This window comes from Acipenser ruthenus, chromosome 1, assembly GCF_902713425.1.
Source record: "Acipenser ruthenus chromosome 1, fAciRut3.2 maternal haplotype, whole genome shotgun sequence".
Lineage (NCBI taxonomy): Eukaryota > Metazoa > Chordata > Actinopteri > Acipenseriformes > Acipenseridae > Acipenser > Acipenser ruthenus.
The window spans coordinates 11958263-11975046 of NC_081189.1; the positions used below are offsets into that span (position 1 = coordinate 11958263).

Sequence of the window (16784 nt, forward strand, 5' to 3'; positions counted from 1 at the left end):
TCTTGTCCTGATCAGTGAATGAGATGCGCTGTCAGTAAAGATACCACAGCTTTAAATATTAAACTAGTTTAAACTTACTGTAGGAGGGTTAAAAGCATCCTGTTGCTTACTGAAATGTTGTCAGGAACGTGTGTTTGAACTGCTGCCTCCATCATATCCCCTGCGCAGGGGTTTTCATCAGAAGGATTTTGTTGTTCAAAGCTACCCTTGTATGTTTGCATGGACAGATCCACTGGGAAACAGGCAGCTCTTCAGTTTAGAGTGACAATGTCATAGAGCTGGAATCCTGTTTCTTAGGGGATTTCACACTTGCTTTGTTTGGGCTGTTTGATGCCAGTTGCTCTATTTAGCAAGTTAATTCTGATTTGAATCCTTTGAAACAAACCAAGTGTGAAAGTGCCAGGGGTACACTGGAAGTAGCATGCTATCCATGTTATAAGCACGTTTAAAAATAATGTGAAACAATAAATAATAAATCAAACAAATTCAGTGTAACAGGAACAGGTCGACATGATATGTCGACCTGTTCCTATCCAGTTTTAAATAACTTTAGCATAACAGAGGCAGAAGTGTTAAAGGGACTAGGAGCTCTCAAAATAAACAATTTCCCTGGGCCGGATGAGATCCTCCCAATAGTACTCAAAGAAATGAAGGAAGTTATTTACAAACCGCTAACCAAGATCATGCAACAGTCTCTTGACACAGGGATTGTACAGACAGACTGGAGAATTGCAAACATAATACCGAGCCACAAAAAGGGAGACAAAACCGAACCAGGTAACTACAGACCAATAAGCCTGACTTCTATTATATGTAAACTTATGGAAACTATAATAAGGTCCAAAATGGAAAATTACATATATGATAACAGTATACCGGGAGACAGTCAGCATGGTTTTAGGAAAGGGAGATCGTGTCTAACTAACCTGCTTGACTTTTTTGAGGATGCAACATCAACAATGGATAATTGCAAAGCATACGACATGGTTTATTTAGATTTCCAGAAAGCTTTTGACAAAGTCCTGCATAAAAGATTAATTCTCAAACTGAACGCAGTAGGGATTCAAGGAAATGCATGCACATGGATTAGGGAGTGGTTAACATGTAGAAAACAGAAAGTACTGATTAGAGGAGAAACCTCAAAATGGAGCGAGGTAACCAGTGGTGTACCACAGGGATCAGTATTAGTTCCTCTGCTATTCCTAAACTACATTAATGACTTAGATTCTGGTATAGTAAGAAAACTTGTTAAATTTGCAGACGACACAAAAATAGGAGGAGTGGCAAACACTGTTGCAGCAGCAAAGGTCATTCAAAATGATCTAGACAGCATTCAGAACTGGGCAGACACATGGCAAATGACATTTAATAGAGAAAAGTGTAAGGTACTGCACGCAGGCAATAAAAATGTGCATTATAAATATCATATGGGAGATACTGAAATTGAAGAAGGAATCTATGAAAAAGACCTAGGAGTTTATTTTGACTCGGAAATGTCTTCATCTAGACAATGTGGGGAAGCTATAAAAAAAGGCCAACAAGATGCTCGGATATATTGTGAGAAGTGTTGAATTTAAATCAAGGGAAGTAATGTTAAAACTTTACAATGCATTAGTAAGACATCATCTAGAATATTGTGTTCAGTTCTGGTCACCTTGTTACAAAAAGGATATTGCTGCTCTAGAAAGAGCGCAAAGAAGAGCAACCAGAATTATCCCGGGTTTAAAAGGCATGTCGTATGTAGACAGTCTAAAAGAATTGAATATATTCAGTCTTGAACAAACAAAACTACGCGGTGATCTGATTCAAGCATTCAAAATTCTAAAAGGTATTGACAATGTTGACCCAGGGGACTTTTTCGACCTGAAAAAAGAAACAAGGACCAGGGGTAACAAATGGAGATTAGATAAAGTGGCATTCAGAACAGAAAATAGGAGGCACTTTTTTGCACAGAGAATTGTGAGGGTCTGGAACCAACTCCCCAGTAATGTTGTTGAAGCTGACACCCTGGGATCCTTCAAGAAGCTGCTTGATGAGATTCGGTGATCAATAAGCTACTAACAACCAAACGAGCAAGATGGGCTGAATGACCCCCTCTCATTTGTAAACTTTCTTATGCTCTTATGTAACTGCAGATTGAAGCTGCTCCCTCACATCTTTCCCATGTTAAACAGATAACATGCTGACCATGTAATATACTTCACATCGATTTCAATGCTGTTCTCACTCCAGTTTCTCAATAAAAGCTATGGGGCAGCTTGTAGAAAGTATCCTACAATGAACATTCTTATTGTATAAGAATGTGAACTTCTTTACCAGTCCAGGACAATGTATTGCATAAATAAAACCTTCACTGTTCACTGAAAGGCAGTGCAGTTGATTATGTGCACACTTGCAATTCAGCAAAACAACACTAGATGGTGGAAGAGGACAAATCAGCAACTTATTTTGTCAAGGTTTTTCTTAACCACTTCAGCTCCAGGGCACAGGCATGTATGTCAAATGAAAGAGCACTTGCAGTACCATGCCTGCCCTAACACTTCAGGGTTCTCAGAGTTACTTCCATGAGCAGCTGTAGAGTGTTTAGTCATGGGATATTCTAAATTAGCAGTTCTAATTGCATATTTATGTTCCGCTACTCTTTCTTTTAGTTCTCCCTCAATAAAAACACCCACATGGGCATTCCAAACGACAGACTACATAAGCAGTGTTACAATTAATGAAGTTATTGATCTCATGTGATCTATTTGTCTTAACATCACTAAATTGTTTATCTTGCACCCACATCTGAATGTCCCTTTTAATACCGCAGGAAACAATCAACCATCTAAACTATATACATAGTGTTTAACCTTATTTTACAAAAAAAATGTATTCCTTTTATATATTGTGTGCGTAATTTTGTACATACGTTACATAAAAAAAGGGAATATTTATGTTATATATATAAAACGTTTATTTTACTGTGTATACATTTTGCTAACTAATATATATATATATATATATATATATATATATATATATATATATATATATATATATATATATATATATTATAACTAGGGCCCTGCGTTTTACGCGACCTGCTTTCTTAGGCTGCACTTCATTCCTCCCACCGCAAGGTGGTCATGTAGTCTGCTTAATTAAACCACTTATTTATTAATAATCTCCTGATTCCTTTAATCATCTCAATTAGTCATTCTATTAACGCGCATTGGTGCGCTGATTAGGCGGCAGCAGCAACTATGGACATTTATTTAGTCATGCATCCCTTTATTACTAATACGTCTTATTCAATATTATTTCTTAGAATGTGTAAATAAATAATTTAAATGTTTGAAGTTTACTAGTAGAAACACATAATTTGTCAACAAAATATTAAAAAAAACAGCACTGATTCCTGGAACAATTTATATAAAATACTGAAATCATAACATCAATGCTGTAACATATATTACAAATATAACATCATCATCATCATCATCATCATCATCATCATCATCATCATCATAATAATAATAATAATAATAATAATAATAATACAAGGTTGTTCGCAAGCAGCACATTAAGTGTCACTTACAGTTTCATGAAAGAAAAATGTCCCGCGCATTAAATGTTGCTATTAAACTTAAGCATCGTCAGTTGGTTAACCCTGCCTTCTTTCATAGATTGACGTTGTTCTGTAAAAACTTGGCCAAGAAGAAACACTTCTTTCAGCATCTACAGAATTGGTAACAACTGACAAATATATTTTAGCCTTTTGTGTTAAATTGGGAAATAATTCTTCAGCTTTAATCCAAAATTCATTCAAAATCATTCTACTGCTGTTTTCTTTTGCATATGGTAGGTATTTGTCCATTTCTGATTTACAGTCATCAAATCCTGGAATAGAATATAATGGGAGGGCTTCCAGATCCAAACTACACACTTGTTGTGGGTCAAATATCCTCACTGCCATCAGAAAGTTATGAGCTGGTTGAAAAAAACGTGGTTTCTTTTTGCATTGATCCGGGTTGGTATGTATTTATTAATTCTGCACCTTAATTAAATGTCTGATGGACTCTCACTTCACGGCTTTCAAACCACTGAATCAGATCCACCAGTCTCTTGGCATGCGTCGCAATTAGGGAGAGTTGAGATTTTAAACTTTGCACATCTTTAAGCAGTTTCTAGCGGTCCATTAACACTACAGTGTTTGGTGAAATGTGCATTTCTTTTTCCACAAAGCTTGTGTAAAAAGGGATGTATTTGGAATGATATTCAGCAGCAGAATACCAAGTGCCCCATCTTGTTATGCATGGCTCAGGGTAAAGTACAGCCTTCTTGTTGGATTGCTTCTGTCAGGTGGTCTTTAAAATGTAGTTTTCTGCTTGGGCAATCTTTAAACTATTTATTTAACGGTTGCAACCAGCTTGTCTGCTTTCGGAAAATCATTTGCCCAGATATTGCTGGCAAGGGCTATTATGTGGGCATTACAAGTCAAATGTACTGAATTTGGTAGTAAACCTCAAAGAATGTCATTGTATGTCTTGATCATGTAACTGGCATTATTGGAGACAAATCCAGTCACATTATTAAAATTAACTTCAAATGCGTTTAAACATTACACAACGCCCTGTGCCACCGATGAGTAATTCACAGAGTGCAGATTAACTGTATCGGCTAATATTACTTTCAGTTCAAAGGTATTCATTAGTCCTTGGAGAACAAAATGTGCAAAACATTTGTAGACTCGTCAGTAACTACAGATACACTGTCAGACATCTTTACCAGTTGTACAATTTCCATCTTGTGCAACTCAGCAATTTGGGGTAGATATCCCTTTCTCAGTTTTTTTAAATCGAACCCCGATGTTGACATTAATTATCGTGCAAATTTTAACGATGATTATCTCTACCAACTTTGTCAAGTTCCTTGGTGAGCGTTGATGGACAGCAATCTTCAAGTCATGCCACAAATTTCCGATTGGATTTAGGTCGGGGCTCTGACTGGGCCACTCAAGGACATTTACCTTTTTGTTCCTTAGCCACTCCAGTGTAGCTTTGGCTGTGTGCTTTGGGTCGTTGTCATGCTGAAAAATGAACTTCCGTCCCAGTTTCAGCTTTCTTGCAGAGGGCAGCAGGTTTTCCTCAAGGACTTCTCTGTACTTTGCTCCATTCATTTTCCCTTCTATCCTGACAAGTGCCCCAGTCCCTGCCGATGAGAAACATCCCCATAACATGATGCTGCCACCACCATGCTTCACAGTAGGGATGGTGTTCTTTGGGTGATGCGCTGTGTTGAGTTTGCGCCAAACATAACGCTTTGCATTTAGGCCAAAAAGTTTCATTTTAGCTTCGTCAGACCACAAAACTTTTTGCCACAGGGATGAGAAATGGATATTGAAGGGATGAGAAATGGATACTGAAGGGATGAGAAATTGATAGAGAAGGGATGAGAAATTATTATTATTATTATTATTATTATTATTATTATTATTATTATTTATTTCTTAGCAGACGCCCTTAACCAGGGCGACTTACAATCGTAAGCAAATACATTTCAAGTGTTACAATACAAGTAATACAATACAATTGAAGGGATGAGAAACGGGTAGAGAAGGGATGAGAAATGGGTAGAGAATGGAAACAAAGGTCCTCAACCTGAACACCAGAAGCAAACATAGGTGAAGGCCATGTGGGGAAAAAAAACCTGCCAGCCAGCCATAATGGTGAAAACAGGAAACAGATGTTTTGTGATTGATGGAATGCAAGGGGCAAGCTGGCAGGCAGGACGAGTCTGCCTCCCCTGACACAAAACAAAACAGAACTCTCCCCAGAGTGCAGAAATCTCTCTTCCACGAGCTAGAGACCCATCTACAGGCATCAAACACTGTGCAGGACAGGAGTAACTGTCTGTGTGGAGAAATCTCTGTTCCACTAGCTGCAGGTACCGATTAGCAATCCTTACAATTGAATGTTTCCCTACCTTACAAAGTGTACTGTGAAATGCTTAGTAAATACCAAATGTGAAGTAATGTTTAATATCCATTATCCAATTGAAAGGTAATGCTTTTTTTCCCCACCTGAAAACACAATTTCACAATCTAACACATATTAGGAACATCATTGTTTTTGAGGTTATAGCTCCTTGTTTTCACTAAATACTATATTCATTATCATCTGTGTACACATGTAAACTAATACATGTATACTTATGTTCACCCCACCCTAAAAAAAGAACAAGTTTTCCTGATCAGCAAAGAGACAATTGCTGTATTTATTTCAGACACATGAGCATGTGTTCCTTTAAACACAGTTAACAAACTGTACCGACAAGGCTGAGAGCTGATGAATTACTATAATTCAGAAGGCAGAGTTGAAACCAGAAGTAACCCTTCATTGGGGGAGTGAAGGGTTACTGACTGGGGGAGTGGACTGTGTATTCTTACCCAGTCCACTCCCCCAGTCAGTAACCCTTCACTGAAGAACACACACCCGGTCAGTAACCCTTCACTGAAGAATACACAGTCCACTCCCCCGGTCAGTAACCCTTCACTGAAGAATACACAGTCCACTCCCCCAGTCAGTAACCCTTCACTGAAGATCACACAGTCCACTCCCCCGGTCAGTAACCCTTCACTGAAGAACACACAGTCCACCTCCCCGGTCAGTAACCCTTCACTGAAGATCACACAGTCCACTCCCCCGGTCAGTAACCCTTCACTGAAGATCACCAGTCCACCTCCCCGGTCAGTAACCCTTCACTGAAGATCACACAGTCCACTCCCCCGGTCAGTAACCCTTCACTAAAGAACACACAGTCCACCTCCCCGGTCAGTAACCCTTCACTGTAGAACACACACACCACCTCCCCGGTCAGTAACCCTTCACTGAAGATCACACAGTCCACCTACCCGGTCAGTAACCCTTCACTGAAGATCACACAGTCCACCTCCCCGGTCAGTAACCCTTCACTGAAGATCACACAGTCCACCCCCCGGTCATTAACCCTTCACTGAAGATCACCAGTCCACCTCCCCGGTCAGTAACCCTTCACTGAAGATCACACAGTCCACCCCCCGGTCATTAACCCTTCACTGAAGATCACCAGTCCACCTCCCCGGTCAGTAACCCTTCACTGAAGATCACAGTCCACCCCCCGGTTATTAACCCTTCACTGAAGATCACCAGTCCACCTCCCCGGTCAGTGACCCTTCACTGAAGATCACACAGTCCACCCCCCCGGTCATTAACCCTTCACTGAAGATCACCAGTCCACCTCCCCGGTCAGTAACCCTTCACTGAAGATCACACAGTCCACCCCCCGGTCATTAACCCTTCACTGAAGACCACACAGTCAGTTAAGAGGATTCAGACGACAGCATTGAAGCAGATTAAAAACTATTTCACAAGATCTGGTTTAAAGCAACGACAATGCAGTGCTATTCTGCAGCTGTTGTGCTTATGCGCTGTGACTGTCACTGTAGAGTCCAGGGTATACAGGAACTGTCCAGAGATTAGTACTGGAACTTCATAAAAATGACTGTTTAAAAAAAAGATTTATTGAACACTAGGGGGGAAAAATTGCCAACTGGAAGGCTGACAACCAGGTCCAAATGTCTGTGACCAAATATGTTAGGAGGCCATCGTGACACACTCAGTCTTGTGATAAGTTTGGGTCTCAGCTGACATCAGTTGGTTCAGTTGTTGTACAGACAAACAGACAGACAGACAGACACCAAATGTTGTGTTTGTTGCCACAAGCCTTTTTCTTTCCATTTTGCCACATTACAGTGGCTTGATCCTGAACAGATATCCAGGGAACAGAAGGAGACAGCAACCACACAAAGCGCTCTGCAATCAGTGTATATAACGCAGTGGGTGCCACTGTTTAACAGCGAGCGAGTAGGAGATTGATTGGATGTCTTATAAAACTTTCCCAGGAACAAAAAGAGAAACTGTTTTGAAAAGGAAACTGGCATTGTTTCCCAAACAGTTTTGAAAGGTCTCTGTTGAAAATGCCTCCCTGTTGCTGCTGGGTTACATCAAGTGATTGTTTAGATCTGTATCCTGTTTAGCTCTATACAAGTTCAGGGTCCCACACACCAAGTAATTGTTTAGATCTGTATCCTGTTTAGCTCTATACAAGTTCAGGGTCCCACAGCTAGCATGCAGAGTCACCCAATTCCGCTCCAATGTTATTTACAGGAGCAATGTTTCCGGACTGTATGTATCTAAGCTGAATAAAACGTGTATTGTGTACTGCTTAGTATAATAGTGAATGGGAAGTAATGTTTAACATCCAAATTGAAAGGTAGTGTTTTTTTTTTTGGTTTTTTTTAATAAATGTAATATGCCAGTATTGTTTTTACCCAAGCCTTGCCCATCGTTGAAACAGTGCCATTCAGTTTACACCTTTACAAAACATTAGAAATATTCTGCCATTCAACGTGATTGGAAATGGTTGACAATGGTTGTGTAAATACAGCTGCTGACCAATGGTGGCAAACCATGGCTGAAGGTACCATGATCATGGTCAACCATTACTATTTACATTTGAACATTCCCAAAGAGACAAGACTAACTGCAGTAAACAAAGTGATTGTAACTCTGCAGGTTGAGTCGAGTGCTGCAGCCAATACAAGACATAACAGCGAGACCAATCCGCTACTGGAAGAGTTATTAACATGGTCACTATTTCCAGAAAGACACTGCAGCAAGACCAACGATGTATTGGATGAGCACTAACTGCATTTATAACTATGTGTGCAGCACACAAATGTACACACCGTTATTCATTTCCCCAAACGCTGTGCATTTCATCAACTACTGTACTGCATGAGCTGGCTTGCATGTCAGCATGCTACCCTAACGAGGGCATTGCTGACCAGGAAGAAACCTTTAAAAAGAGGCTCACGCTGGCTTACACTGCAGCTCACTGTATAATTCAAATCACTGATTTAACTGTGCCCCCCACCCCCACTTACTGTAGACAATGTGGAGATACTTTAGAATGATGCACTGCAATGAATGTGTCAGCTCTGTGACATTACACTTCACCATGAGGGTCAGAATGAATGTGTCAGCTCTGTGACATTATACTTTACCATGAGGGTCAGAATGAATGTGTCAGCTCTGTGACATTACACTTTACCATGAGGGTCAGAATGAATGTGTCAGCTCTGTGACATTACACTTCACCATGAGGGTCAGAATGAATGTGTCAGCTCTGTGACATTATACTTTACCATGAGGGTCAGAATGAATGTGTCAGCTCTGTGACATTACACTTCACCATGAGGGTCAGAATGAATGTGTCAGCTCTGTGACATTATACTTTACCATGAGGGTCAGAATGAATGTGTCAGCTCTGTGACATTACACTTCACCATGAGGGTCAGAATGAATGTGTCAGCTCTGTGACATTATACTTTACCATGAGGGTCAGAATGAATGTGTCAGCTCTGTGACATTACACTTCACCATGAGGGTCAGAATGAATGTGTCAGCTCTGTGACATTACACTTTACCATGAGGGTCAGAATGAATGTGTCAGCTCTGTGACATTACACTTTACCATGAGGGTCAGAATGAATGTGTCAGCTCTGTGACATTACACTTCACCATGAGGGTCAGAATGAATGTGTCAGCTCTGTGACATTATACTTTATCCAGACCCACAGTTTGGGATTTAGGGCTCTGTAGTGTTCGTGGTGGACTGCTTTTGTACTTGGGCATATCTCATGGAAAATGATTGGTGGGGCTGCAGGAAATCTATGATTTCTGGGAATAGAACACAGTGAGGTCATGGATTTTTCCTGTTCCTGCTTTCATCAGCCTTCCTGGGGCAGGGGTGTCATGACACCTCCCGAGAGGAGACTTAAACCAGCCTGCACTGCGTTGTATTGTTAGTTTATTACAGCTCCTACATGAATGAACTGGCATCCTAGCTTTCTGCACCCAGTACAACAATCCCATTCTCTGGCAGCCCTGCCATAGCTTGAGTGCACTTGGCTTTTCACAGCATGGCTTTTGTGGTTTGAAATAAAAAAATCCAGATATTACAAAGTAAAAACGCCTCAGGGATAAATGACAAGTTGCCAAGTTACAGAAAACAGCCCAGCTACCCAGAATACTTTGAAAAGACTCCCAGCACCCAATTCGGCTGCATCTACATCTACAAATCTATGTTGACAGAAATGAAAGTAGCCAATAAGCAAGACAAACAAGAGGTTACATCCAACTCCAATTAAAAGAACCAACTCCTGCTCACATTCTACTGTTAGATTCCAATTAAAAGAACCAACTCCTGCTCACATTCTACTGTTAGATTCCAATGCACTATCACTTATTTAACTATTACTTTCTCCTCATCACTGTAAGAAAATATGAAACATGTTCGGCAGCGGTTATATATATATAAAAAAAAGAATCATTAAGATTAGATTATGGAAAAAACAATCATTCTGTTTTTGTTGAGTGACATTCAAATTTAACAATCCATTTTTTCCTGGTTAGAAAAATGAAATATTCTACAGGTGTGTGTAATTTTAAAACATACCTCGCACAACTAAGAGCCATCTCTTCCACTGATATGAAGGCAAATCTGAAAAAACAGAAAGGGGTTTGCACTCCACTTCCTACTGGCTGGCAACACCAGCAGCTTGTCCTGAGGAGGTCAGAGCTCCAATAGCATATTGCTATTACAAGCATTGTATGATTGATTAGAGTTGTTACATTTACATGCAAATCTTGTTCACGTGAACGTGCATTGCTTAAGACAGAGTTAGAATATTAACTTCGGACGTACTTAAGCAGGCTAAAATGTCGGTTGGTGCAACAGGCAGAATTCAAACAGGGTTTAAGAGTGACTTTTAAGACTTGGACTTGCGTTCGGCTGGTGCAACCCACCCCTGGAGACTCTTGGTTTTCATTTAAGGCATCCTCACACAATATTAACTAGAGGTCTATCGCTTCTGGCACATTGTATGGGACCCCATTCACACAGACTCGGATACAACTACCAGAGAGTACTGGGACAAAAAATGTTAATTTTTTGTGAATGATTTCCATCCAAACCAAACTTTTAAAATCTAGATTTTTGAAAACGAATGACAAGCCTTGGCTTCCAAGTGGATTTCTTCAATACCTATCTTTCAAAGCAGGTTTAATAATAAACTTCTCAGCGTTATGCAAGATTCAAAGCTGCAACACACTCGTTTCTTTTAAGGTGGTGCTGAACTGGTAAATAAACAAAACTCTAATTAACTACAAAGTAAAACCTTAAATTCAAAGCTTTTGTTTAAAAAAAACGAAGACAAAATAAAAAATGTAGTTACATAAACATTGAAATGATTGTAAACATGGACGCATGCTGTGCTAGACACGTGACATTCTTCAAGCCAACAGCAGAAGAAAAGCAAACCTATTTCACATTGCTAGCAACAAGGATATTAAAAATACCCCACAGATCCACTTACAACTAGCTGCGCTTCCCTTACAAAGCTACAGCAAACAGCTTTATTTGTGTCTTTGGTGCAATGTGGAACAGTGCTGCTCCACCTTAATCACATGTCAACAGTTGCTATGGGAGCAGGAAGCCAGCTTCTGTCTGACAAAAGATCTCACTTGCAATATTGAAAATGCACAAAACGTTAATACAATCCTTACACAGCAACAGCTCACAATGTATATGATAAATAACATGTTAATAAAGTCCTTACAAGCAACAGCTCACAATGTATATGATAAATAACATGTTAATAAAGTCCTTACAAGCAACAGCTCACAATGTATATTATAAATAACATGTTATTTGTTCAAGATCTTACATTACCGTATAAATGCCAATCCGGCAGAGAGCAAATGAGAGCAAAACACAATCAGACATCGTCCACGGCAACAGTGTAACCCCCAGCAACAAACAAGAGATTGAGTGTATGTGAATGAGCCGGGGAGGAAGAAGCTGAGGCAAGCAGGCGATCTCATTAGACTCAATGCAAGCCCCAGCACACCGACACGCTCTCAGCAGAGAAGAAAATAATCTGTTTGAAAGGAGATAATGACCCAGCGCAAAGTTCACATTAACACGGCGATACCCACCTTGGAGATTAAAAGCTCAGGGACATATTCACTTTCTAAAATAACAATAGCAATTGGATTAGACAATATAAAATGTTACTGTACATGGATAAAACTGCAGAGCGCATTTTACATGTACAGGTTTATATTCACCATAAAGCCCTGCAAATGTACTTACACAATATAGGCCCTACCAATCTGATAAAACTATATGACATTATGTGCTCTATTTAGCAACAAGTGCAGGGGCATTCATTTTGTTAAGACAACAATACAACTTTACCAGGTATAAAAACCAAGCACAGAAATGCATAACTCTGCCTTGAAGTTGTTACACAACACTCTTACGAGCATAAAGCGCTGTGCTACCACACGTATAAACAGGTGTCAAGAACTATAAAGCATTTACTAGATATTTACTAGACCAGTGGTTCTCAAACACTTACTGGTGGACACATTGCTAATTTTTCCTAAAAATACCAAGTATATCATATAACAAATAAAGAAAATAGACATATGCACTTCTAAATGTTTCATTTATTTCTGTAATAAAGCCAGCGTGTATCTCTTAAATACAGCAGCCCCTCTCTAATGGGCAGAGATTTGTGACGCATGCCAAAATGAAATCTGATCAGAATGAAAGCTCCGCCAATCAACACGCAATTTGACTGACGTTGATGCCAGCCAATAGCATCTACAGAAACAGAAGCAGTATGAGGAATCGGAATGCAAACAGCATGAACTGTGCTAAATGAAAGCTGGATAAAGATTCATTAAGAGAGGAGTTGCTGGGGGGCTGCTAGGGCCACACAAAATCCCGCTGGTGATGTTGTTCTAGACTTCTTGTGTGCTGCCTTGTTTCCACTGCCTGGCTCTACAGGATTCGGATGCCCACGGCGAGCTGCCCAAATCAGAAGAACGTTTCAGTGCTTTTCAACAAACCTGGACAACCTCAGAAGCTCTTGCTGTGCGTCAAAGATCGCAAGTTTCTTTCAAACATAACTGCACAGAAGGAAGTTAGATCACTTTGTTATGCCAAAAAGAGACTAAAGCATACATCCGACAAAAGCTGAAACATGCACAAAACAAAGGCAAGCAAACATCAGTAAACTTTATACCTCCTTTAAGAAAGTTGCAACCAAAAGTTTGCTCCCATATAGTAAACTGATACTTTTAAACTGGCAGTTTAGATATTTCTAAATTGTTGTATTGGACGTGTGTTTTATCATTAGGTAACTGTATATAAACACAAGGACTTGACTAGACCCTACTAAAGTACACAATGAAAGAAGTAAAAGTGACAGTCTATTAAAAAAAGCACCTACAAGGTTTTTATTATTAGTTTATTTAGCAGACGCCTTTATACAAGGCAACTTACAGGGTGTGTGAACTATGCATCAGCTGCAGAGTCACTTACAACAATGTCTCAGCCAAAAGACGGAGCACAAGGAGGTTAAGTGACTTGCTCAGGGTCACACAGCGAGTCAGTGAGCGTGCCGGGATGTGAACCGGGGACCTCCTGGTTACAAGCCCTTTTCATCTTTTACTCTTGATCTCTTTGAAGACAATTTCACTTTCATCACTTACATGCTGTTTTATAGTAATGGAAAGAAAAACATCTTGACCAAGTCCTGCATACATTTAAAGTATATGCCTGTCTGTGTGATGCACTTTACTCATACAGTTGGTGCATGGACCAATACACTGCATGAAACCAAAGGAGTACCTGCATTTCCACACGAAACAGCACATATGTCCATGACTTGTGCAGTGAATGTAATGAACAGTGCTACTGTAATAATGTGTGTTTTTTTGCACTATAGTTTGGCTAAAGCCTGACATCCTCATAACTTAACAGGTGAACCTGCTCTGCTTTAAAATAAGAGTGGTTTCAATACATAATGCAGGTGGTGGCCAGAATAAATCTTCAACTAGCCAATGTTAACACATAACCCTATCACACAGCTGTGCAGCACAGCAAGAGGTTTCAAATGAACTCTGTGGGGAAAACAGATCCAGTGATACAGTAGCACTTTTCAACAACACTACAACTAGCTAATTAATTCATACTTACGCCAGACATGTTCTGTTTGATACCTGCTGGTTTCAATGAGGGTCATTCCACGTCAACTCAACCAGAAAAGGGGCATTTCGTTGCCCCTCCGTCTCAGATTTTCCTTGACAAATTCACCTGGGGGTTTTCTGACACGCTGAGTTCAGAAATGATAGCCATTATTTTTTATATTTTGCTTGATGCTTGTAGATCTCATTAACATCTATCCAAACATATCTTTGGGTGATTTTTTGGAGTCCCCCCCACGCAAGTTATTATGGCCTAAACTTGGTACAAATAGAAAAAATTCAAATTTCAAGGGGGTTTAATGACTAGTGGTGGGACTTGAAACCAAAAGTTTTTCACAGAATTTGAGAGACTGGTTCCTAAGGGTCTTACAGCAATACTTTTTAGGACCCACATCCCCTACAGGGTAAAGGTTTAGGCTGAAGTTCGAATAAAACGTGTTAGTTACCCCTCGTCTTGCAATTTGCCAGAAGTGAGTAGGGTGCGTCTAGTATTTTTTTTTTCTGAAAAGCCCTATTCAATACGAGTAGAACGAGGTGCTACACATGATGGTAGCATCTAAATTGCACCCTGGGTGATTCTTCTGGACAAGGTCCCTTTCTCACTTTAGGTTGACCTTTGCAAGGTCACAGGTCAAAGGGGAAATTTTTACAAAAATAATGGCTATCATTTCTGAACTCTGCATGTCTGAAAACCCCCAGGTGAATTTTTCGCGGAAAATCTGAGACAGACGGGCAACGGCACTGGTTGAGTTGCAATGGAATAACCACTAACTAGATGAGCCACACCCACTGAAGCTCTAGACAATCAGACTTGTCATTGTTATTTGTTGTAATAACTCATGTCTTGAATTCCTTATGAAATATAGCTTTACATAACTTGCACCTTCTTTATCGTGTGTGCACAGTCCTCACTGCCTGGGGAGAACATCCCTATGGCTTTTAGAACTTTGTAGACAGTGGAGAAAATGCCCAGCTGGCTTTCCTCACAAATAATAATTACTGGTAAAGAGTCTTTCTGCAGTGAAAAAATAATAATACAGTGCAAACAATGTAGAATTCAAAAGTGAAATGTACGTATTCAATATATCTCTGATATGCACCTGCAACACTGTACTATACTAAACTATATCTTGAAAAACACTATACTGCAAAATCTGCAGGTGGAACAGTCTCAGAAAATGTACACACTTTATAATGACTTATTAAAATCAAAGACAATGTGTAACTATTTTCAAATGGGCTGTGCTGCACTCTGAGAGGCTTGCAATGTCACAGCTGTCGGTTTCTTCATTACAACTCTTCAGTTTAAACACCAGACAACTCTACAAAACAATTGTCAGCATGAATGACGGTCGTAATTGAAGTCAAATGTGCTCAAGCTTGCTGCCCTGTTGTCTTATCTGGCGCAGTGCTTACACACACACACACAACAAAGTGGGCAACTCCAAGGGCAGTGTTTGTATGTCCAGTGTTGCAACTCATACTGTGATCAGCCAAGCTGAACGCAAGGTCCTGCATGTCCAAACCAATCACTAGTCATATCTCTGCTCAGATCTAATGGCAGCACAATTACTGAACCAGAAGCATACTTAGCATTCCTATAATTCAGCGCTAATGGATCTGTCAGTCTGATAAGAATCCACAATACACTGCTAGTTACAGTATATGAGCTCATTCATTAATTCCTGATTAACCACTGTTAAAGTAGAAGTAACACATTGCATTATTTCTCGTCGATACACTAAACACTTGCAGGTAAACCAAGTTTGAAAAATAATAATAATCCACACAGGTATTTAAATGGAAATGACATACCAGATAATCCATGTACTGGGTTAGTTGCCGTTATCTTCAAAAAGTAAAGTCTCTATACTTTCTTGGTTGTGTCTTTGGTATATACCTGATGTCTTTGGTATATACTGGATGCATTCAAAGTACTTTATTGATGGCACCGTGCTTTGTATTCCCCGCCTTTGCACAACAGAAAATAAAAAGGCAATTCCTTGTGATGTAATAATTCGGGTGCTGTGGCGGCTTTGCTGGGTTCCAGATGCACCAACGGTCGAGCGAGTTTGATCTTCGGAGTTATGTGAAGACCCGCTTTAAACCACTTCGTTACGATGACAACATTTCCGTGCTTTCAGTACAAATACAGTGTTACAGGAAATGTAACCAGTCCTCTTTGCGTATGGGTGGGCAAGTCATGTGATTGGACACGTGCTGCTATTTTCATTTAGCAAAGGATACGCATCCAACAGCTGTGAAGTTACGCAGCGTGCACCCATGACCACGTGATTCGGGTCTTTCGCAAGCTAGAATGTGGAAAGTGCGTAAATAGTCATGTTTACAGTGAGTGCAGACACTGTACCTTGCAACGGGACTGGTATTGGTCATGTATTATACACAAATATACATATGAACCCAAGTGGCTGTCTAATAATTAACACCACAAAAACAATGAGAGGTTGTCTGACCTCATTTATTGAAAATGGGGTTCTTTCAGGTTGAAATATACATGTTGCCCCATTTTTGCATGTAGATATTAATCTTAAATTTAGGAAGTTAAATGAACTTGTTTCTTAATGAACACTTAATTAAATTAAATTGTTTATCATTATTATTATTATTATTATTATTATT

At 39.7% G+C, this 16784-nt stretch overlaps 1 protein-coding gene across 2 annotated transcripts in view; it reads right to left on the reverse strand.

The window, feature by feature from the left end:
• LOC117403706 (ADP-ribosylation factor-like protein 15) overlaps positions 1-16344 on the reverse strand; it is a 118104-nt gene extending 101760 nt beyond the window's left edge. Inside the window, exon 1 of one of the 2 annotated variants that reach the window (XM_059001146.1) lies at positions 15960-16344. In XM_059001146.1, coding sequence (XP_058857129.1) covers positions 15960-15971 — 12 coding nt within the window. In that variant the 5' untranslated portion in view covers positions 15972-16344. Of the gene's footprint in view, positions 1-11817; positions 11959-15959 lie in introns of those variants that run through there. The other variant, XM_059001091.1, reaches the window with a different exon arrangement.
• Positions 16345-16784: the final 440 nt, after the last annotated feature.